The sequence below is a fragment of the Notamacropus eugenii genome, chromosome 3 (genome assembly GCF_028372415.1).
Source record: "Notamacropus eugenii isolate mMacEug1 chromosome 3, mMacEug1.pri_v2, whole genome shotgun sequence".
NCBI lineage: Eukaryota > Metazoa > Chordata > Mammalia > Diprotodontia > Macropodidae > Notamacropus > Notamacropus eugenii.
Genome location: NC_092874.1, coordinates 96,084,289 through 96,106,577, shown reverse-complemented (window position 1 = coordinate 96,106,577; position 22,289 = coordinate 96,084,289). Strand labels below are relative to the sequence as shown.

Sequence of the window (22,289 nt, the reverse complement as noted above, 5' to 3'; positions counted from 1 at the left end):
TAGCTGATTCCCACAAAGTCAAAGGGCCCCATGTTAACATAAGACATGGTGGCATATGTAGTACACATATAGAATCTGGAGCTACTCTCCCAACCCTCTTACTGGTATTAGTAAAATGGGAGCCTGGAGCAAGGCTACTACTTATCCTCTCACCATCTAGGAGTAACCTAAAGTGTTGGTGGTGTCTTTGAGGGACATACTCTTCATGTCTGCAGCAGAATATAATGAATAGGCATACATACTGTGGCTATATTGAGCCAAGAGTTGTATGTAGCTCACACAAAGAGGGAATCATCTATAATTATAACATGGGTAACATTTTCTAAGTAACATCAAGTACTTTGTTCAACACATTTTAGGAGCTGTAAGGGGCTACATTAGCGATGTCCCACAGAGGTCAGTTGACAACTTGAAGAGACATCAAGGCTTTGAGAAAAATTTGCAGAGCATTTTCTCTGATCTTAAAGGTTTTCTTTCTCAACTACAGAGACTTTTACAGACATACAAAGCACTTTTGTGAGGCAAGGACTACCTTGCTTGATTTTATCAAAGTGATAAAGATCATTATACAAACAAGCCCAGCTATTTCTATACCCATGTCGTGTATATTACTGATTCAAGGACAAGAAAGGAGTGTCTATGTGGAGTAAGGTGGAGAATTGCAAAGGTGACCCCTTTGGCCTCACTCTGCACATATCCAGCTACTTATTTGGCAAAGTATCTGAGTTATCCTGATATGAGAGAGTAGAGTACTTGAGATATGAAGTGATCAGTTGAGAATGGATCCAAAGAAGATCTGGGAACAAATTGTGAAGAACTTCACTGAACAGGTGTCTACAATGGAATAGAAACCAATGCACACAAACATACGGACACCCTTATTTTTTTTTTTACAAAAGAAAGAAAGCTGTCTTTATTTGCTGAGGTATTATGGTGCTGTAGTTTCCCTTTCCTTTCACCATGTAAATACAGAACAGAAAAAATCACAAATATCAAATTTTATTAAAATCATGCAGTTCAACTAGCAGAGTGAAATTAACACATTAAACCGCATTGTCTCATCTGTTGGGTCAGAGTATTCCACTAATGATGAATTTATAGGGATTAAAGAACCATTTGCCCCATAATTATACTCTGAATATAACTGGCACAGGAGAGATTGAGTTCTGAGATGTTTGGTAAACAGTTGTTTAATGAAAGAGGTGATGTGATATAGTAAAAAGAGCACTGGATTTAAAATCAAAAGAGATTTAGGCTTCTGTTCTAACACTAACAACTTTTATGACAATGGGAAAAACTAGTTCTTTCTGAGTTGCAGTTTTCTTACCTGTAAAATAAGAGTAGTATTTGCAATATTATTTCAGAGGTTTGTTACGATGAAAGCTTTTGTAAATCTTAAAAGCTGCATCAATGAACCATTATCACAATGACTAGTAACTTGACAGTCAATGATACAGAATTCTGGCAATTTAAATGAATAGGTAATGAGAGAGAATGGATCATTATGAAGCAGAAAACCTTTGGGAAATTCAAGCTTAGGGTTAAGAACCATGAATATAACAGGATTTTATCTCTTCCCTCTACAAATACTATTTGGCTAATATGAATATCAAGGACACAGTGGCCAATGAGAAACTGTCAAATAGGTGGTGTAGTGGGTAGAGTGTTGGACTTAGAAAAAGAAAGTCTTGAATTTAAATTCTGCCTCAGGAACTTACTCTATTATCATGAGCAAGTCACTTAGATTCTGAGATTTAATTTCCTTACTGATAAAATGTGGATAACAATAGTACCTCTTATAGAGTTGTTATGATGATCAAATCAAATAACACTTGAATTGTAGGTAACTATGTGTTTGTAAGTAAACATTATGTAAAGTGTTCTGTAAACCTTAGATTCCTACACAAATATTAGTTACATATGTTCCTTGATAATGACACAATTGAAATGTAAGAGTCACCACACAGAGAATCCATTCCCCTTGTAGAGAGGATGGGATGGAGAAATCCTACTACAAGCAAGGGTCTTGTTCCTTTCTTCCTCCTCTGGATCTTGGAGGAAAAATATCCAGATCAGAATGAGTTAGAATTTTCTTTTCTGAATTTTTACATTTTTCCTTTATTTTCAGACCAAAATGTTATGTATTAAATGTCAGGGTAGTTTTTAATGATCTAAGGTTTGTAAGTGTCTTTATTCTTGAAGAAACAAGTGCCTTGTGATGCCTGAGTATTCATCAATAACAAACAGAGAAAGAAGTTGGAGAAATAGGAAGAAGCATAAAATAATTTTGCTAAGTTCCTTAATCCTTAAATATTTTAATGATGTCAAGAGCTATTCCCAAGATTGTCATAATGCTTTCCAAGAAGCTATTTTGGCTCACAACTTCAGATCTAGCATCTCTTTGCTTATTTTCATAGAGAGCCTCTTTTTCTGCAAGTTTCTTATACATGGTTTTTTCTCTTTCTTTTTGTTTCAGTTCATCCTTTAAGTTTCTGATTTCCTCTTCATACTCCTGCCTTATTTTCTGTTTTAGTCTTTCCAGGTCCTGCATGTAAGATCTTTTCAATGCTTCAGTTTCTTTCTGAATCTTCTTTTCTGCCAATTGATACATCTGGTTTGTGTAGCAAGAACCTCCATTCTTCTCTACTACTTGCTCAACCAAGCTCAGAAGCTCTGTTAGCTGGTCTTCTTGCTCATTTTCAGTTGCCCGGTTGTTGAAAGCACAGTATCTTCTACCAAACTGGCCAACCAGGTCTTTCAAAACTTCATTCCCAGTTTCATCTAAGTATTGCTTTAAATCAGTATCTTCTAAATCATCCTTTCGGGTCAATAAAAGGATCATATATTTCTTGGCTTTGGAACCAAAAATTCCCAAAATCTTCTTTACTGCTTCTTGCTCCTCCTTGGTATAACGACTGAGTGGCACCACCAGGATGATAGCATGAGGTCCAGGGGATGACATAATGAGGCAGCGGCTGATCTCCTTTGATGTATCCACATCAGACACATTAGTGTCAAAAATCCCAGGAGTATCCACAACTACAATTTCTCTCTCATTCCACAATCTGCTTCTTTTCACACATTTCTTGGTCACTGACTTTGCTGCTACTTTTGACTCAAATACTCTTTGTCCCAGGATGCTGTTCCCTGTTGCACTTTTCCCAGCTCCTGTTTTACCCACCAGGACAAGTCTCAGTTGCTTTTTGCTGGGGCTTTGGTTTCCATAACCTGAGATGTGGGTAATGAGAGTGACAGGGTTAAGCTCTATCCTCAGCTGCCATCCTTTCAGTCCCTCTTCCCACCCAGGACAGCCATGCCTCTGCTTTTAGTTTCAGACTTGGAGTCACATGCACACTGGCATTATGCCCTTCTGTAGTAAGAAGCATGTAACTCTGGCTCAGAAATAGGTTCACCTTACTGAGGGCTGGCACCAAGTATTGACCCTTTCGTTGGTGTGCCCATCCTGTAGCCTTGAAATACTTCTAGAATTAACCTTATTTATCTTCATAAATCTTTTTTGTTTTTAATTCAATTTAACAAAACATTTATTGAGTGACTGCTATGTGCAAGGCACTGCACTAAGCTTGGAGAGAGCTATAATGGTAAATAATCCACAGACTATGTTGTCAACGAATTTACATGTTTCTTCTGTCCTTAATTTTTTATTCCTATTCCTAACACCTTACTTCAGATCAGGATTACCACAGCATTCCAATCAATGGTGTCTAATCTCTCCTCCTCAATCCATAGAGGCAGAGTGTTGCCATGGAAAAAGTTCTGGATTCAGAATCAGAAGACCTGAGTTCTAATGCTGGCTTTGCTTATTACCTGTGTGATCTTGAGGAAGTCACCTCACCTGGGCATGCACTGGTTCCCTCACTTATAAAATGAAGAGGTTGTATTAGATAGCTTGGACCTCTTCTAGCTCTAATCTGTGTTTCCATATACTGGAATCAGATTCATCTTTCTAAAATACCATTTCATTATGTCAATTTCATCTTCTACAACATTTAGTGGCTTCTTGTGATACTTTATTACATGGGATAAAAACCTCAATGTTTCAGGATGACATTCAAAGCTCTCCACAATAGAGCCCCGGTCTGCTTCTCTAATCTTATAATCCACTCCTTTGTAAATCAGCCTTACTTTCAGTTTCCAAGACTCGCTACCAAAATCCTTATTGCCAAGACTTTGTTCACTCCATTCTCCACATAAGGAAACTCAGATCGTTCTTTACTTCTCTAGAACCTAGACCTCTTTCAGGGCTTAACCTTTTCTTGAAATTTTCCCTAATGACCTCAGTCCATGGTAAACTTTTCTTTCTCAAAACTTATATAGTGCTCTTTCTCTCTGCCATTCTTTAGATTTTTATCTTACCTGCTTTATGCCAGCAGTTATAATTTTATACATATGCGAATGCATTGTTAATTGGAACAGATCTATACGCAGAAATAGTTCGTATAGAGGGGCAGCTAGGTGACATGATAGATAGAATCCTAGACCTGGAGACACTAAGATCTGAATCTTTCCGCAGATGTGGTCCTAGACCTCTTTGATCTCAGTTTCCTTGGTCAAATGGCAATAATGCAATTACCTACCACATAGGAGTTGTGAGGCCAACTGAGAAAACCTACAAAAAGTGCATTGTAAACCCCAAATCCCTTATATAAATGTTAAAATTATGTATATATGCATGAATAGTTGGATGCATGAATGAAAAGTAGACTTTCATAGAGGAGACATATCTAAGCGTATCTGAGTAACCATAACAAAAATATGAAAAAGTCAAATGCTATAATGTCACACCCAACATTGGTTCAATGACCAGGTATTAATGAGTGCTTTGATTTATTGGTTAATATCAGAAGAAAAATGGAAGAAAAGAAAGAAGAGAGGGTTAGGGCCAGTGAGCAGTGAATATTCAAAGGATAGAGCCAGGGATGAACGGCTACTGCAGTTGGCAGAGGGGTGTAAGAATTTACACATAAGAGTAACTTTTATTGGTAAACCTCTCAATGTTCTGGAAATTAAATAATTCAGCCATCAGAAAAGAAAAAATTAGAAATTTCCCACATAGGACAAAAACAGCTAATGGGTGATAGTTGAAAATTGGAGTGTGGACTTTCTAATTAGGTGGAGGGGATAACTGACCCCATTGTCCTCTTCTCTCTCTCTCTGTCAGCTCTCAATCTAACACTGTCGACTTTTCCATTGAGCTTCTTTCCCCTCAGGGATGGAAACTAGTGAAGGACTGAGGCATGGGGTTATACAAAAGAAGGAAGGGTGTCCCCTGAATGTTAGCAGCTGCCCCAGTACAGTTATAACCATGCCTTCAAACAACAGGGATCATTTTCCCAAAAAGGATATATTAGTCACTGTACCAGCCACCTTTTCATTTCTTCTCCCCATTTCACACTATGCAAGCACAACATCCTATCAGAATGAATGGATAGGTTAGACACAGAGTGGTAACCTGCACATGTCCTGTATCTAGTAGAGCCCATTATAGTGATGGAGGAAGTCAACAGATTCTTACCCACTTTTCCCCCGACTGTGTTTATTGTGACATCTAGGGGACTAGTCAAACATACAGGATGAAAGAAGAGGGAATGAATTAAACAAAGAATGAGAGAATATAAAGGAAAGAGGAAAATGAAGAAAGAAGAGAAACTGAGTGAAGGCTCGGCAAAAGGAGAATGCTGCTCAGAGATGCTTTGGCCACCTTAGAACAGGGCCAAAATCCTAGTTGTCAAAAAAAGTATGAGAACCTTATGTGATCTCAATCACCTCCCACTCCAACCCCATCCAGGGGTCTCATGTGTGTACTCACCATGGCTTGTCTCTTTGCTCATGTTGTCAGGATAGCCTTCTGCCATTACAGGGTGCAACTTCTGTAGAAAAAGAATGAGGACTGAAGTCATTGTCAATTGTGCTGAAATGAAAAGAGACTCTGACTTGGGTCAGGAGACCTAGGTTCTGGTCCACATCTCTGCCTTTAACTGGCTTGGTGGACTTGGCTAAATTACTTGCCTTCCTGGGATTGTCAACTGGAGACAGTGTAGCATGGGTGATGAATAGCAAGAAGACAAGTTTGACTGAACTGGAAAATGCATTAAGGGGAGTTCCATATATGTCATAGGAGAGATTGCTTGGGACCAGGGGGCAAAGGGCTTTCTATGTCAAATAGATGCTTTTATATTTGATTGCAGAGTCAGTAGGGAGCCAACAGAGACTACTGAGTAAGGGAGTGACCTGCCCAAACTGTGCTTCAGAAAAACCAATTTGACAACTGTGTGGAGGATGGCGTGGAGAAGAGAGAGAGACTAAAAGAAGGGAGACCAAGTCGCAGAGTAGATGCAGAGTTTGGAGGTGTGGGTCCAAGTATTTCCAGGGGAATCACTTGCTTCTTGCTTTTACTCATCACTGTTCTGATGATGCCAACCAAGGGCAGCCATTTCTAAAAATGACCATAACTTCTTCACTAGTCATGACCTATCTGGTCTTGTCCTTTATGGCATAGTGGGATGTAGCTACCAGCTGACATTTAGCCACTTCCTCATGGCCATGTCCTGGCCTTATCCACTTCTCTCATCTTTACCTGCCTAAGAGTCAGAGTTTGCCTACCCAGAGTTACTTCTGAACCTCTAGCCAGCCCTGAGTGCCCTGTCTCTGGTTCATCCTGCTGCAAATATTAAAGGGGTTAACTGAGATTTTAAAACCCCCAGTACTTTAACTCTTTGTTGAACTCTCTGTCAGAGGAAAGAGTTCTGGTTTTAATTTGTTTGGCACCTTCCCTTTATTTTTTGGAACAGAATTAGTGATTTTCATGGGGTTAGGAAATCCCTGGTGTGGAAACTCCTTTTACCTGCTCTGCAAGGTGCAAGCTTTAGATATTTTTCTGAGGCCCTGAGAAGTTAAGTGACTTGCCCAGGGTCACATGATCAGTATTTGTCAGAGATGGCTCTTGTGTCCTGCCAGAATTCCTCATCTCCTTGTTTTCATGTATCCTATCTCTGAGGCCAGCTCTCTTAACTAATATTCTAAACTGCCTTTCATTTCCCTCTTTTGGGTAAGGCTAACTATAAAATGACAATCATTGCTTATAGACAATGCAGTCTTCTAAGGCCAAAACACAGATTTGTGACAAGTGACTAAGTTTATACAACTTTCATAACACTGAAAGAAGTATAGGACTAGGAATCGATCTTCTCTTTAACTTTTCTGACTTAAGACGAATGTGTAGAATTACAACAGATAAAAGAATTTTTTCTCTGTCACTCTAACATAATTGTGTTTATACAAGAAGCCTTCTCAGAATCCTGATTGGCTTTCAGGTCTTCTTTGGGGACTGAACCTAGGCTTGAACATAATAATAAAACTGAGATTTTTTTCTCTACAGTTTCTGCAATGCAGTAAATATATATCTGGCAGAAGTAACCCACAATGGGAGCTGAAAGAGGAGATAATTCTCCCATAACACATAAAAATCCTATTATAACTTTGGGAATTTAAGAGTAGCCTTGCAATTCCCATATTTTTACTTTCGGATTTGGGGGAGTAAAGTTTTAGGAGGATGCCAAGTTAGCCTAAGTGACTCCATATTGAACCTTGCTTGCCCATTGATTATTTGGGCAACCAGCCTATGGGAAATGGCAGTCTGGAAATAAGTCTTGGGCATGCATGCATAGACATGGGGAAAAGATGACATGACATAAAACCCATTTCCTCCATCAATCAGAATTTTTTGCCCTTATACAGTAGTTGTTTACTCCTGTAGAAGTTATAGAAGTTTGTCAATAACTTGCTTTTGCCTTATTTCCCAAGCTTGCCTTATTCACCAGGGCAAGGCCCAAAGCAAGGGTTTTCCTGTCAACTTGAAATAAACTTAATAGTAATGATAATAATAAAATATGCAAAATAATAATAAAATATGAAAATAATACATAAATAAACTAATAAGTAAAATAAACTTGAAATAAAAATAAATAAAATAGAAAGGAATACCAGAGTATCAAAAACTAGGCAAAGGAATTTCATTTCTGGGCACCATTGTAGGTCCAAAGTACTAGGGAGCTGAAAAGGCGCAGATATTGTAGATCCTTTTTCTCCTCCTTTCTTTTTTTCCAAGGCACTGCTGCAAATATCCAGGAAAGGAAAGGAATGGACAAAACATCTACCAGGAAGTTCAGAGAAGGAAGGGTAGCCTCACCTGACTTTCTTCCCTTCCCTTAGTTACTTAGCTAAAGTAAATCTCCCTCTAGGAAGAGAATGTAGCCAGAGAACACCTGGAGAAAGCAATGCTTACCCCAAAGAAATTAATGTCAAAGTATGAAACAGCTATTCAGAATAGGCATATGAGACATGGAAAAGACAGGGGGACATTTTTGGGAAAGTGAAATTTGTCTTTCAGCTGCAACACTCAGGACACCCCTTCTCATACTAAGAGTGATGCTGGCTTCCCATTTTGGCATCATGACTGCCTTTGGGTCCCTGTTCCCTTATTAGTGACACAAATCTCAATCTGACCCTGACCTCACTCTTTAGGCAGGAGATTGGTTTGTTCCTTCCTTGAGATTTGCTGATCCAGTACTGATTTCATCTTCTCTCACCCACTTCCCCTCAAGAATAACCCTCACTCACCAATTAGCAAAATGTGAAAGGACAATCATTCACCCGAGAAAGCATGGTCCTCTAGGAGTCAACCCTGGGGCTGTTGGAGGGAGTGGGGATTCAGGCAACACACATGTACTTTGCCCAGACTCAGTAGGAGCCAAAGCTAAGGTTTTAAGCAATCAGAGAAACAAAGCAGGCTACAGAAAAGTGGCAGGTCTGCCCCATAGATAGAGCAGGGCCCCTACCTTCCAGGACGAGGTACCATCAGTTCCTCACCTGACCAATCCAGGCACTGTGACTTTATCAAATTGAACAGCCTTCTCCCTCCTCCTCACAGAGCTGAGCTTTGGGATCAGTGTTAGTATAGGTTTTACCTGGACACTGGGTGTGTGTGAGCAGTAGAAAGCAAATGGAAAATGAAAGCTTTCTTACGTAAGGACCTCCCATTTCCTGGAAATTGAGAAATAAAAAGAAAGAGATTTGAAAAATTATTCTTATTTGGTGTGCTGAGCCCCATTTGCTTGAGGCAAAATGGTCCCTGAACTGAGGAACCAGGAGAATGAGATGGGTACAAAACACTCCTTTGAACCAACATGTAACCAACTCTTAATCATTTGATCTCTGGATTAACTAAACCCTTGCTCACTCCCTCTCCTTCTCTCTTTCCCTTGGTACCTTTGAAACATTTTCCTGCTTGCTCACCTGCCAATTGTTTTCAAGCTCCTCCTTCCCCTCCTATTAAAATCTTCTGATAAGGGAGCTTTGTCCTTCTCTTGTCCTGTAAGCCATACTGTCTTGTTGAAAGGGAAAAAAATCTTTTGGGCTTTCGTCCTGATTAATAAGGCAAAACTCAGGATAAAGAGAATTAAATGGATTATATTATTAGTATGTCAGGGAGCAGCCATTTGAAGCCATCGATCACTGAACATCTGCAAGGGCTTTTATAGGTAACTTTAAGGCAAATCAGGTAAGTCCACCTCAGCAGAAGAGATTGGGCCTTTGCATCTCAGCTCCTCCCCAAGACAGGAAGAACTGGACAATTTGCAGGAAAGGGTATGTGACAAACAGCAAGTGATACAAAAAGCTGCAGACTTAGTGTCTCCTTCCCTGTGAGAGCCTCCTCCAACCCAGATTGATAATCAGGGCTGTGAGCCATGTACCTTTCAACAGTCCTTTTAAAGCCCTCTTCACAAGGAACAGCTTTGTGAAGAAAAGGTGAAAAAAGGTACTTTTACAGAAAGAAAAGATTTAAAACAACTCTTTAGGGATGTAAGATTTTGCCATTGTTGCAAACACACTTTTGGATTCCTAAAATGAGTAAGAAAGTGTGTGGGATGGCTCAGGTCCCTACATAAATCAATTACTCAGAGGCCTCTCAAAGTGATGACAGAAAAGAGATTTATTCGATTCTCGAGAATCTGGACAATCCTACAGCAGTTCACCTGGAGTAGGAAAGCCGAAGACAAAGAAAAGGCAGTGATTTATATAGACTCTAACACAAGTCCCTCCCCCCCACTGACCATTATTCTCATTAGCTGAGAATATGATCTTACATTCTAGACACAAAATCTAACCAATCCCTTTTGAAATGAAGACATTGAAGAATTAGGTAAACTTTATCCAATCATTGAGACCCTAATGTACTACACAGTTTTATATCCTTATATGGAATTATTCTGTTCTAAAAATATAGTAACCTTGAGCCTCTCAGTCTTACCTCACCCCTGGGAGAACAACTACAATCTGAGAAGTCTTCACTAAACCTATCCCACTCAATCCCTCCTCTTATTTATTAACCTGAAGACTTCTCACGGATATTTCAACCACAGTTCTGTAACATGATCTCACACTGTCTATTAATCTCCTCATCCCAATCAGGATCATTCCTTTCTTTTGCCTCCACAGGTACCCATCCTTCCTTCTTTAGTATCATCAACTGAATGGCTCCTTCGGTCCTCTCTTCTACTCTAGCAAGTTTTAGTAGAGAATTTCTAACTATTTTAGTAATTAGTGAAATCAAACAAGGTAAACAAATAGGAAGTAATATGATACCACTAATTGCTATGATGCCAAACCACAGTAATCTCTTCCACCAGCTCCCTTCAAAACAGGACCACCAAGATGTATTGAAAAAGCAGTTCCAAGTTTGTACAGGAACATGAGTAACGTTCCTGATATTTTTGGTGATCTCTTTCACTATTCTTCCATTATCATCAAGTTTTCAAGCAACATGTGGATAAATTGAGCTTTCCACAAACTCCCCCTTCTTCTGCAAGTAAATAATCTAAGATCAACCTATGTTGCAGTACTGCTTCCCTAGTTTGTGTGGCTTGATCGGCCAATAAGTCCAAATCTTCTGCTGTTTGATTGGTAATAATTTCAAGTACTGCTTGGAGTCTGATTAGTCTATTTAATAGATATATAGGGGTTCTATAACCCCAACTCCCATCTTGAGCCCAAGTTGCAGGCCCATACTCTCTAATTATCCTCTTAGGTGACCAAGTGTCACCCCACCCATTTGCATTTCCAGTGAGTAAAGGAGGTGTCAATGTTCCTCTTCCTTTTGACTAGATCATCATATAGAGGAACCCCCAGATGCCATTTCCCTGATTCAGGCAAGAAAAAGAATTTAGGTCTCACCAATCCAATATAACAAACACCCCTCCAGTTTAACGGATGGTGAGTATAAGCTGTCTGTCCACATATCCAATAATGTCCTCTCAAAGCAGGATTTTCCTCTAGAAACAGTCTTACCCTATAATCCACATCCAGAAAGTACTTCACATCTTCCGGGCCTAATGGTCCTCCTTTCATGATCTCTGACTTACACCTCCATAGTTGTTGCTTCCTCTTCCATATACAATGTTGATAATTCTCCCCAGTTCTATTGATTACACTCCAGAAAATATCAAACATCATCCTATGTGTCCCATTCTCCCACTTCTGTACCCATTCTTTATATTCTGTGTTATTCTTAGTACTATTCATATATATATGCAACTCTACAAATAGTCATAGTCATGACCCCTTCACATTCTTTCCCTTATGAATCTTTCCCTTCATACAGAGATTCAAAGGGAAAGGTAAATTAATGAATTGTCCATTTAGAGGTTCCATCTCATACAGCAGTCTGGGGAGAAGTATCATCTTATGCAGTTTTCTGATCTGCATGCTCCTTCAAACAGTCTTCAGCACAGCATCTCAGCATCTTCTTCTTTTCATCTTCTTGTAGAAATCCAGATGTCCACTCTCCTGCAAAACTGAACTTAATACCATCTTAGATTACCATTCCTACCACTCTTACAAAAATCAAAATTGAAACTTTGACAAATTGTCATTTTTTAAAAAAAAAAAAGAAAATTCACATTAAGATGCAGCTTCTACATTTCACAGTAAGTCATTATTCATTCCCTCATTAGGAAGATGAGATTTCACTAAGAAGTCAATACCAGGCTCCAGTACTTATATAAATACAATAAATAATCATTTTTAACACGGTGCATATCACATCATAAAACAATTCCAACTTCTGATCATGTGATGCTTCTTTAAAAGAATTTACAATATAGTCCACAAACCATTTTTCATTTAACATTAACCAACTGAGACAAAATAATAACTATGCATGCTAGTCTCACAAGCCCTTGACCTAATCATCTCCACACTATTACTAAGAATTAAAGGACCCTAACTTATTGTTGTTGGTCTAAAGTCCTAAACCTGTTAGCTTAATTTTGGACTCAACCTCAGATGTTCCCCTACCAACAATCTATTATTCAACAGATCTGGTATTATTACTTACAAAACTTCTGATTTTAGGAATTTGCCACTAAGAGTGGGGACATTGCAGGGAAACAACATCTCCCTTACTTCACGTCAGTTTCAGGCAGGAGTAGATTGTCAACTGGCATTCAGCCAGGCTTCAAGTCTGCCAGGTGTCAGTGGGGAAATTGAGTCAGGAGAATCCTACCTCAGCTCAGGCTGAACAGCCGCTCTCCCGACTTTCCCATGAGATCACCTTGTGCAGTTCATACCAGCATCTCACAGGCTTACTGGTATCATGGATCAGTGGCTCAAACCACCTCTGTTGCCATCCACACCTGGAGTTAGACTCAGAAGAACAGTCAGTTAATAGTCCCACAAAAATCTTAAAATAGCAAGCTCCAATAATCAGTTTCAAACATGACTAATTTCACATTGGCCAAGAAACATCTTTGAAGCAAGTCTTAAGTAGCCTACATGCCTTTCTATGTTCTAGTTCCTGATTGAATAACAATCATAAGTCATTGCTCTAATGGATTTATATCTGTTTCCCAAACTACGTTATCCCTTTCTCACCCTGCTCAATCTAAAAGAATGAGCTACACATGTGATAAGTTCAAACACTAACTTGAATTTTTATGTTCATGTAATGAATTCAAATCAAAACAATCATTTAACTTTCAATGCCAAATATTACCAGACTACCTACCTCTAAGAAAATTAGACTGAAATTCTTTTCCCCAAACTGAGGATGTCTCTGATTTAGTCTCAGTAATTAATTCAGTCAATTGTTTTAATACTAATTGCTTTTACATCATTTTGTAACCTGTAAAGATCTCATTCCAACTTGGGACCTTTGTCCATTACCCCAAAAGGGTTTTAGTCTCAGTTATCTAAAGGCCTTGGAAAACCTCACCTTGAAAACTCCTTGGTTTTTCCACGTGAACCGGCTCTCCTAAGGTCCACTCTATCACTATGCCCAAGTCTATTCTACTTCCCACTCTTAATTCTATCAGTCCAAATCTCCAGTTTACTGGCCACTCCCATCAAGACCATTCCTGGAGCTCCCAGACCACCTGGGCCCCCCCCCTTTTTTTTGTAAGGGATTCCTTTCCTTGAATCCCCCTGTAAATAAAATACAATTACAGTTAACTTTAAATCCCAATCTTGTTCTATGTAACAATGATACAATATCTATTTATTCCCATTAGATTTAGAAAGAATGTTCCCAGGGATTTTATTTACCTCTTAGATCTTAAATTTGCCCTAAAAAGCCAATCACTGAAGATCATTTCTTGTACATTTTCAAATTCTCACCAAAGAAAGTTCTGTATACAATCTCCTCAGCCGCTGGGGCTGTACTTGTTACTAGCCTGAGGACTGCTTCTTTCCCACATATTCACACAGTGTACCAGCTTTAGGTTTTAGCATTAGAATTACAAATGGCAAACATAATTTTTATAAGTGATAACAAATTGTTTTAGCTATGAACCCGAACAATAAATTTCAGATGACACCAATTGCATTTTCATATCCTATTAGAGAAACTAAATTCTTCCTACTTTTGTAACTTACAAATACAAATTGGATAGGTAGGCCTTCCAAAAACCCATACGAAATATTTTACAAAGTATTTCTTAATACAGCAAATATTTCCTCTCTTATGTACAGTTTGCAATTTATCACAATCCCCTTGAAACTAATTGACAGAAATCACAAGAAAAGACCTAAACCCAAAGCCTTTTCACATTTGCCCATAAACTTTCTTTTACAAACATAACTTTAGAGTAAATGCTTGATTCATGGCAAAAACAATTTTAGCTAAAATTTCCTTTTCAACAGCAGAAATAAACTTTTAACATAATACATGCTCAGATGAAACAGGCTTCAAAAATCACACCTATATATATACATGTACATTTTTAAAGCGTTCTCATTTTCTTAATAAGAATGCTACAAGGAAACTCTTACAAAAAAAAATTCATAACAGCTCTTTTTAACCAATTCATTAATTAACTTAACAATGCAATTTCTAATACAATATTTAGATGGATTACCTAAAAATTTAAACTTATTTAAGTTTACTTAAAACTTAAAAGAAGCCATTAACCTATTCAGCTTTTTTTTTTATAACCAAATGTAAGTTTCAAATTATCAAATTTCTATCACATCTTTTTAAAACCCCAGTCTATATGTAATAAATTACAAAATTTAAAATCGTGTAACAGTTACATTAGATTAATGTTGCATATAACAAATACCTATCCTTTTGTTACTGGATCTAACATTTTTGGCAGAAATGCTACTGGGTGTCTCTGCCCTCCTCTTATTTGTGCCAGGATTCCCAAGGCCACCCCTTTCTGGCCCTCCCACTCTCCAAAGAAAAAGAAAAACCTAAACTTATTGTCTTTTTACTTTAAATACATTGTCTGGCATCAAATATATTGATCTAATTAAACCTAAATTCAAAACTCTCAGCTCTAAGTTGCTTTCTTGAGATTTTTTTACTTTCTAATCTTCTGCTTACTTCCACCAAACTTTAATAAATTCTAACCTATCTGAAACATTAAATTAAGAATGACACATTCCACCTATTCACAATTCCAAATACAACCAGAATGAATTCAATTAACTTTCTGTTATTTCCCATTACACTAAAATTTCTTCTTTTGGGTGAGGCAGGAAATGGTTAAATGGTTGCTAGCATGCCTCTTTGATCTGAGGGAAAAAGATAAATTCCCTCCCTCCCTTTTTTTTTTTTTTTTTGATGACAGAAAAGAGATTTATTCGATTCTCGAGAATCTGGACAATCCTACAGCAGTTCACCTGGAGTAGGAAAGCCGAAGACAAAGAAAAGGCAGTGATTTATATAGACTCTAACACAAGTCCCTCCCCCGCCACTGACCATTATTCTCATTAGCTGAGAATATGATTTTACATTCTAGACACAAAATCTAACCAATCCCTTTTGAAATGAAGACATTGAAGAATTAGGTAAACTTTATCCAATCATTGAGACCCTAATGTACTACACAGTTTTATATCCTTATATGGAATTATTCTGTTCTAAAAATATAGTAACCTTGAGCCTCTCAGTCTTACCTCACCCCTGGGAGAAGAACTACAATCTGAGAAGTCTTCACTAAACCTATCCCACTCAAAAGGGACGTCTGACTACAAAAACAGAAACCAGTAATATAGATAGGTAACAAGTATTCTAGGCCCACTTTCTCAGCACTAGGCTGCTGTACCTCCCTAGTCGTAACCCTCAGGGCTGGGGTGTCCTTTCTCTGGTGACTGGAGCCACAGTTCTATTGAACTACTCAAAGCAATTAACTTTAAAGAAAGAAATATTTACTTTAAAGCTATGAGAAGAATAAATAGAAACACATTCCCCATCACCTCAGAGACATACTCTACCTTATAATTCCTTAGCCTCTGGGAAGACAGTAGGTTCACACATCTAATAAAATTTCTAGTAACAAAATTTCCACCAAATTCATGTCTAAATGCAGCCATCTAAAAAATTGCTATTGACCCTGTGATTGATGGACTGGGGAATGAGTGAAAGAATGCCTATGCACACTCCAAAGTCTTTCCAAGGCATTTCCATTACACAAAATCACAACTTTCCCAAAGCAGACCCCCCTGCCTCTTCCACATGAGGAACTGCATCAGCTGGATTCTGCTAAGGCTTATAGGAGCTGGACTTATTGACCAGTCCTTCATTGAATACATACAAAGGAACATAGCTTTCAGATGGAATTTGAACAGCTTTGGACAAAAAATGAATTATGGCATAAATACAAAGACTGCAAATCCTCCCTTGGGACTTCTGGGAGCCAAGATGGCAGAGTAAGCAGTAAATCACTGTAGCTCTCCCATATCCACATCCAAACAATCATAAAACAGCACCCTAGAATAAATTCTAGAACAGGGGAGCTAGTGCAAAGAAAGGGTGGAGCAGTGTTTTAGCCCAGAGACTTGGAAGATCCACAAGAAAGATTCATCTCACTTAGGTAAAAAAGGAATGCATTCCAGGACTGAAAGCACCCCAGTAAGCCAGCAGCAAGCCTCACCTCAACAAACCAGCAGGAGATTCTGAGTTCCAGTTCAGTGCAGCAGGCAAATGCTAACATCAGGATGCCCTTCTCCCTCCACTTGCTTTAGTACCCAGACACACCACTCACTTCAGTCTAGCCCCAGGCAGGCAGGCTTCCTGCCCCAGTCAGACCTCCACTTGATTCAGCACAGTCCCAGGAAAACACAGAAAAATCCTACATGGCCTCAGCAAATATCAGAGACCACCACTGACACTCCAGCTTAGCACCAGGTAAGCTGCCAGCCCACTATGGCCTCCTTCAGAATCAGCCACTATCCCTGTTACACTCCTTCATTGCAACATCAGACATAAGGATCCCCCATGGTCTTCAAGGCAACATCAGCACACCACCAGGTGAATAGCCAGGGCCTGTAGCCCCTGGCACAAGAAGCCTTAGATAGAGTCCCTTCCACCCAGGGAACACAGATCAAATTTAAAAGAAAGGAAAAAGGCAAAAAAAACCAGCAAAAAAAAAAAGTATCTGACCATAGAAACTTCTTATAGTGACAGAGAAAATCTAAGAAAAAACTAGGAAGAGAACCACAATGTCAAAATACATATGGAGAATCCCCCAAAGAAAACTGGGAAGTAGTCTCAAGCCCAGAAATGTAAGAGCTCAAAAAGTAGCTTAAATATCATATGAGAGGTAGAAGAAAAATTTGGAAAAGAAATGGGGGTGATCCAAGAGAATTATGAATAGACAGCTCAAGGCACAACAACTTGGAAAACTGCTGAAAAAGTAGGATTGGCCAAATGGAGATACAGAAATCCATTGAAGAAAACTTCTTAAAGAGTAAAATTGGCAAAATGGAAAAGAAAGTGCAAAAGCTATTTGAGGAAAAGAATTCTTAAAAGGTATAATTGGATATGTGGAAGCTAATGCCTCTATGAGACATCATGAATCAACCAATCAAATTCAACAGAATGAAAAAAATGAAGACAATGTAAAATACCTCATGGAAAAAACAACTGACTTGAAAAATAGATCCAGGACATATCATCAGAATCATGGGACTCCTTGAAAGTCATAATCAGAAGGAGGAACTGGACAGCATCTTTCAAGAAGTTATCAGGGAAAAGTGGCATGACATCCTGGAATGAGAGGACAAAAATAGGTATTGAAAGAATCCACCAATCACCTCAAAGAGATTTCAAAGTAAAAACCCCAAAGAACATTATAGCTAAATTTCAGAACTATCAGGTCAAGGAAAAAATACTACAAGTGGCCAGAAAGAAATAATTCAAATGTTGGGGAGTCACAAGTGGGATCAGAAGGGACTTAGCAGCTGCAACGTTAAAGGATTGGAGGTCATGTATCATGATATTCCAGAGGAAATGGATCCAAGGATCACTTACTGGCAAAATTAAACATAGTACATCAAGGGAAAAAAATGGTCATTCAATGAAATAGAAGGATTGCAAGTCTTCATAAGGAGAAGACCAGAACTAAAGCAGAAGATTAACCTACAATATCAAGATCCAAGAAAGGCATAAACAGGTAAAAAGGGAAAAGAAAACAAGACATTCAATAGAGCTAAATTATTTACATCCTTACTTGGGAAGATGTCACTTATAACTTAAATATTGTATCACTAACAGCACACATACAAGGAATATATACATAGACAGAGGGCAATGGTATAAGGTGAATTTTAGAGAATGGCATTAAAAAAATTAAGGGATAAGAAAGAGGAGTACAATGCATGCAGAAGGATTGCAGAGCTAGAATGGGCTAAATTGTCTCACATAAAGAGATAAGAAAGACCAATTGGAGTGGAGGGAAAGATGGGAGTGGGGGAGATGGGCATTGCTTGAATCTTTCTCTCGTCAGTATGGGCTCAAAGAGGGAATAATATACAGTCAGTTGGATACAGAAGTCTATTTTACCTGACAGGGAATTAGGAGGGGAGAACATTAAAGAAAGGTGGGTGGTAGAATGAGGGCTGGAAAGGGGGTATGAGACCTTCACAAAGACCAGGGTACCAGGGGCAGGTTGTCTGGAGAAGAATTCACAAACTCAAGCATTATTAAAGTCAAGAAAAAGATTATTATGCTTTTCAGTGGGCAAGAGTTCTTAGGGAACCTGCAACGTTAAAGGGGTACAGGGAAAGTTTATATAGGGTATTCTATAGTATCACTTGTGCCAAATATGCTAACTTGGTGTTTTGGGATGGAATTAGGGAGCAGTTAAGGAGTGGTCAGTTCTTAAAGGAACATGCACTTTTGGTATCTACTATGCGGATATTTTACCCATAATTTATTGGGAAATAACCCAAGGGGGACAACCTGGAAGTGTGATTTTAGGCCTGAAATATCACTAAGTCAACCAACGGTCAGGGCTGACCAGGAAAAACCAGGCTTCTCTCGTCAATGTCTTGTTAGACAAGATTAATGTAAGGGAGTATAGGTATGTAGAAGTCTAGGATACATATGATTGGTCAGTGAGTAGTAAATGTCATTATGACTCAATGCACAGCCCATTAAGCCAGCACACAGCTGGTTAAGCCTAATGAGTTCTATAGGTGCAGCTGGCTACTATGGCAGGAAGGGAGATAACTGTTGTTTCTAGGGCAGCCTGTGTCCTTGGGCTGGGAAGAAACTACCTGAGAGAGTATTTTGAGGCTAGGAAAAATGTAATTTTTAAAGGGAAATGTGATTTTAGAATTGGGGCCCAAGTACATGTACCCAGGTGCCACATCAGGGACTGACAGAAGGGAAGGAAGATCAGGGGAGGTAGCAGACAGAAGGAAAACACTGGTAAAGTAGGAAAGGGTAAAAAAAAAGGACAGAGAGAGAGAGGACAAATAGGAGGAAGAACAGTATGGAGATAAATATACGGGTAGTAATCACAACTGTGAATAGGATGAACTCTCCCATAAAAATGGAAGCACATAGCAGAGTGGATAAAAAACCCAGAATCCTACAATATGTTGCTTATTAGAAATGCATTTAAAATAGAGACACACACACACAGACGGAGGAAAGGTAAGGGGCTGTAGCAAAATCTATTATGCTTTAGGTAAAGTAAAAAAAAAAGTGGGGGTAGCAATCCTGATCTTAGAGAAAGTAAAAGCAAAAATAGACTTAAATAAAAGAAATAAGGAAATAAACTACATCTTGCTAAAAGAAACCATAAGTGTGCTATTTTCTTTAGCATTTTTGGGGTCTCCTCTAGCAAGCAGTTGACTCATTTTTCATGATTTTCTTGCATCACTCTCATTTCTCTTCCCAATTTTTGCTCTACTTCTCTTACTTAATTTTCAACATCCTTTTTGAGCTCTTCCATGGCCTGAGACCAATTCATATTTTTCTTGGAGATTTTGGATGGAGGAGCTTTGACTTTGTTGACTTCTGTTTGCATGTTTTGGTCTTCCTTGTCACCAAAGTAAGATTCTACAGTCTGATTCTTTTTCCAGTTTTTCCTCATTTCCCCAGCCATTTACTTGACTTTTAAACTCTTTGTTAAGGTAGTTTTCTGCTTCCAGTGGGGGTGAGGAGTGTACTATCTTCCACTTGATGCCTCCACAATCTGTGGGCCTGGAGCTCCAGAAACAGTGGGTGCTGCTGCCTTGCTGCTGCTGTGGCTGTGGCAGGTACCTCTACCTCCTCCTCCCTTTGCCACGCTGTGCCTGGGGCTGGACCACTCCACTCTCTCACAGTGGTCCCACAGGCTTTTTCCACTGACCTTCCTATTTGTCCTCCGTGCTTTGGTGTCAGGAAGCCTGGAAACTGCCACAAGTGCCAGAGATTCATTCCCTCCCAAGCCTGCTCAGGTCCTGTCTGTGTTGGTGTGGCCCACGCTGGATTGTATTCTGCTTCCAGCATGTGTGATAGACATTTCTCAGCAACCTTCCAGGGTGTCTTGGGCTGAATATTTGTTTCACTCCGTCAGTCCGTGCATTTGTTCAGATGGATTTTTTTTTACAGGTATTTAGTTGGGCTTGGGGAGAATGCTCTAGAAAGTCTGTGCTGTTACTCTGCCATCTTGGCTCTGCCCCCCTCCCCGCTTCTTTTTAATTTCCTTTGTTAGTTCTTCATTTACATCATTGGGCAGCTAGGTAGCACAGTAGATAGAGTGTTCAGTCTAGAGTCAAGAAGACTCATCTTTGTGAGTTAAAATCTGGCCTCAGATACTTACTAACTCTGTGACCTTGAGCAAATCACTTATCCTGGCTTGCCTCAGTTGCATCATCTGTAAATTGAGCTGGAGAAGGAAATGACAAAACCCTCCAAAATCTTTGCCAAGAAAACTCCAAATGGAGTCATGGAGAGTCTGAAATGACTGAACAAGCATTTTATGTCATATCCAATAACTATGAGTGTCCACTAAGGCTCTTAGGTCCTCATCTCTTTTTACTTTATACTATCTCACCTGGTGTTTAATTACTGGTCAATTATCATCTCTATGTAGATTATACCAAGAGTCATATATTCAGCTCTAGATTCTCTCCTGACCTCTAGTCATGAATCACCTACTGCCTCTTCATCTTCTCAAACTGGACATCTTGTAAACATTACAGATTTAACATGGTGAAAATAACTCGTTCTATTCCTTCACCACTACCCCAACTCTCCTCTCTCATGAACTTCCCTAATACTCTTGAAGGCACCACCATTGCTCTGGTCACCCAGACTCACACCTTAGCGTTTTTCTGGGCTCCTCCCTTTCCCTCACCTCGTATATCCAATCTTTTTCCAAATGCTGCCGTTTCTACCTTCAAAATTTCTCTCTTGTATATATACCCTACTCCCTACTCTCATAGCCACCACTCAAGTTAAGGCACTCATCATCTTTTCCTTGGACTACAGCCATCTGACTGGAGTCTCTGTCTAAACTTTCTCCTCATTTCAATGCACCCTCCATTCAGCTTCCAAGGCAATTGTTCTCAATAGTAAATCTGATCATATCACTGCTCCCCAGATCTTGACCTCTCAATGAACTCAAGGGCTCCCTGCTACCTCTAGAATCAAATCTAAACTCTACTGGGAACTCTACTAAACTCTACTCCTCATCACCTCACCCCATTCCTACTTTTTTGAATCTTCTCATGCTTTATTCCACTCCATGCACTCAAAGATCCAACTGCACTGGAGTACATGCTATTCCCTAAACAAAATATTCCACTTCCCATCTACAGGTCTTTGTACTGTCTGTGCCCCATACTTGACTACTCTCCCCATTTACAGAACCTTTCCTTATCTCTGACTCTTACTTTCCTTCTAGACCAAGCTCGCATATCATTTTCTGCAGGAGGCCTTTCTTGTTGTCCCTAGCTGCTTGCTTTCCATCTACATCACTCATAGTTGATCTTTGTGCAACATTGCTATTAATGTATAATGTTCTCCTGGTCTCACTCATTTCATTTTGCATCAGTTCATGTAAGGCTTTCCAAGGTTTTCTGACAGCATTTTTATCATTTCTTATATCACATAGTATTCCATTCACAATCAGATTCCACAACTTGTTCAGTCATTCCACACTGGATGGGCATGTCCTCAATTTATATTTTTGTAAATATGGGTCATCTTCCTTTTTTATTTTTTATGTTTTTGGGATATAGAGCTAGCACTGATAGTGCTAGATTAAAGGACATGCTTAGCTTTATAGGCCTTTGGGTATAATTCCAAATTTCTCTTCAGAATGGTTGAATCAGTTCACAACTCCACCAACACTGCATTAGTATCTCATTTTTCCAAATCCCCTCCAAATTTTGTTATTTCTCTAATATTAGCTGATCTAAGAGGAGTAGGGTGGTATTGTACAGTTATTTTAATTTGCATTTCTCTAATCAATAGTTATTTAGAGCATTTC

At 39.0% G+C, this 22,289-nt stretch overlaps 1 protein-coding gene across 2 annotated transcripts; it reads right to left on the bottom strand.

Moving 5' to 3' along the window:
* Positions 1 to 2,088: 2,088 nt before the first annotated feature.
* On the bottom strand, positions 2,089 to 10,066 carry LOC140533021 (GTPase IMAP family member 4-like). Of its 2 annotated transcripts, XM_072652278.1 has the most exons (4): positions 9,316 to 10,066; positions 8,890 to 9,063; positions 5,831 to 5,891; positions 2,089 to 3,228 (listed from the first exon to the last, which is right to left on the bottom strand). In XM_072652278.1, the coding sequence occupies exons 3-4, from the start codon at positions 5,874 to 5,876 to the stop codon at positions 2,300 to 2,302; spliced, it is 975 nt and encodes a 324-aa protein (XP_072508379.1). In that variant the 5' UTR covers positions 5,877 to 5,891; positions 8,890 to 9,063; positions 9,316 to 10,066; the 3' UTR covers positions 2,089 to 2,299. The 2 variants fall into 2 exon arrangements, with proteins under 2 accessions (XP_072508379.1, XP_072508381.1); XM_072652280.1 differs by lacking the exons at positions 8,890 to 9,063; positions 9,316 to 10,066 and adding an exon at positions 8,641 to 8,714 and having other exon boundaries at positions 2,186 to 3,228.
* Between the last annotated feature and the right edge of the window lie 12,223 nt (positions 10,067 to 22,289).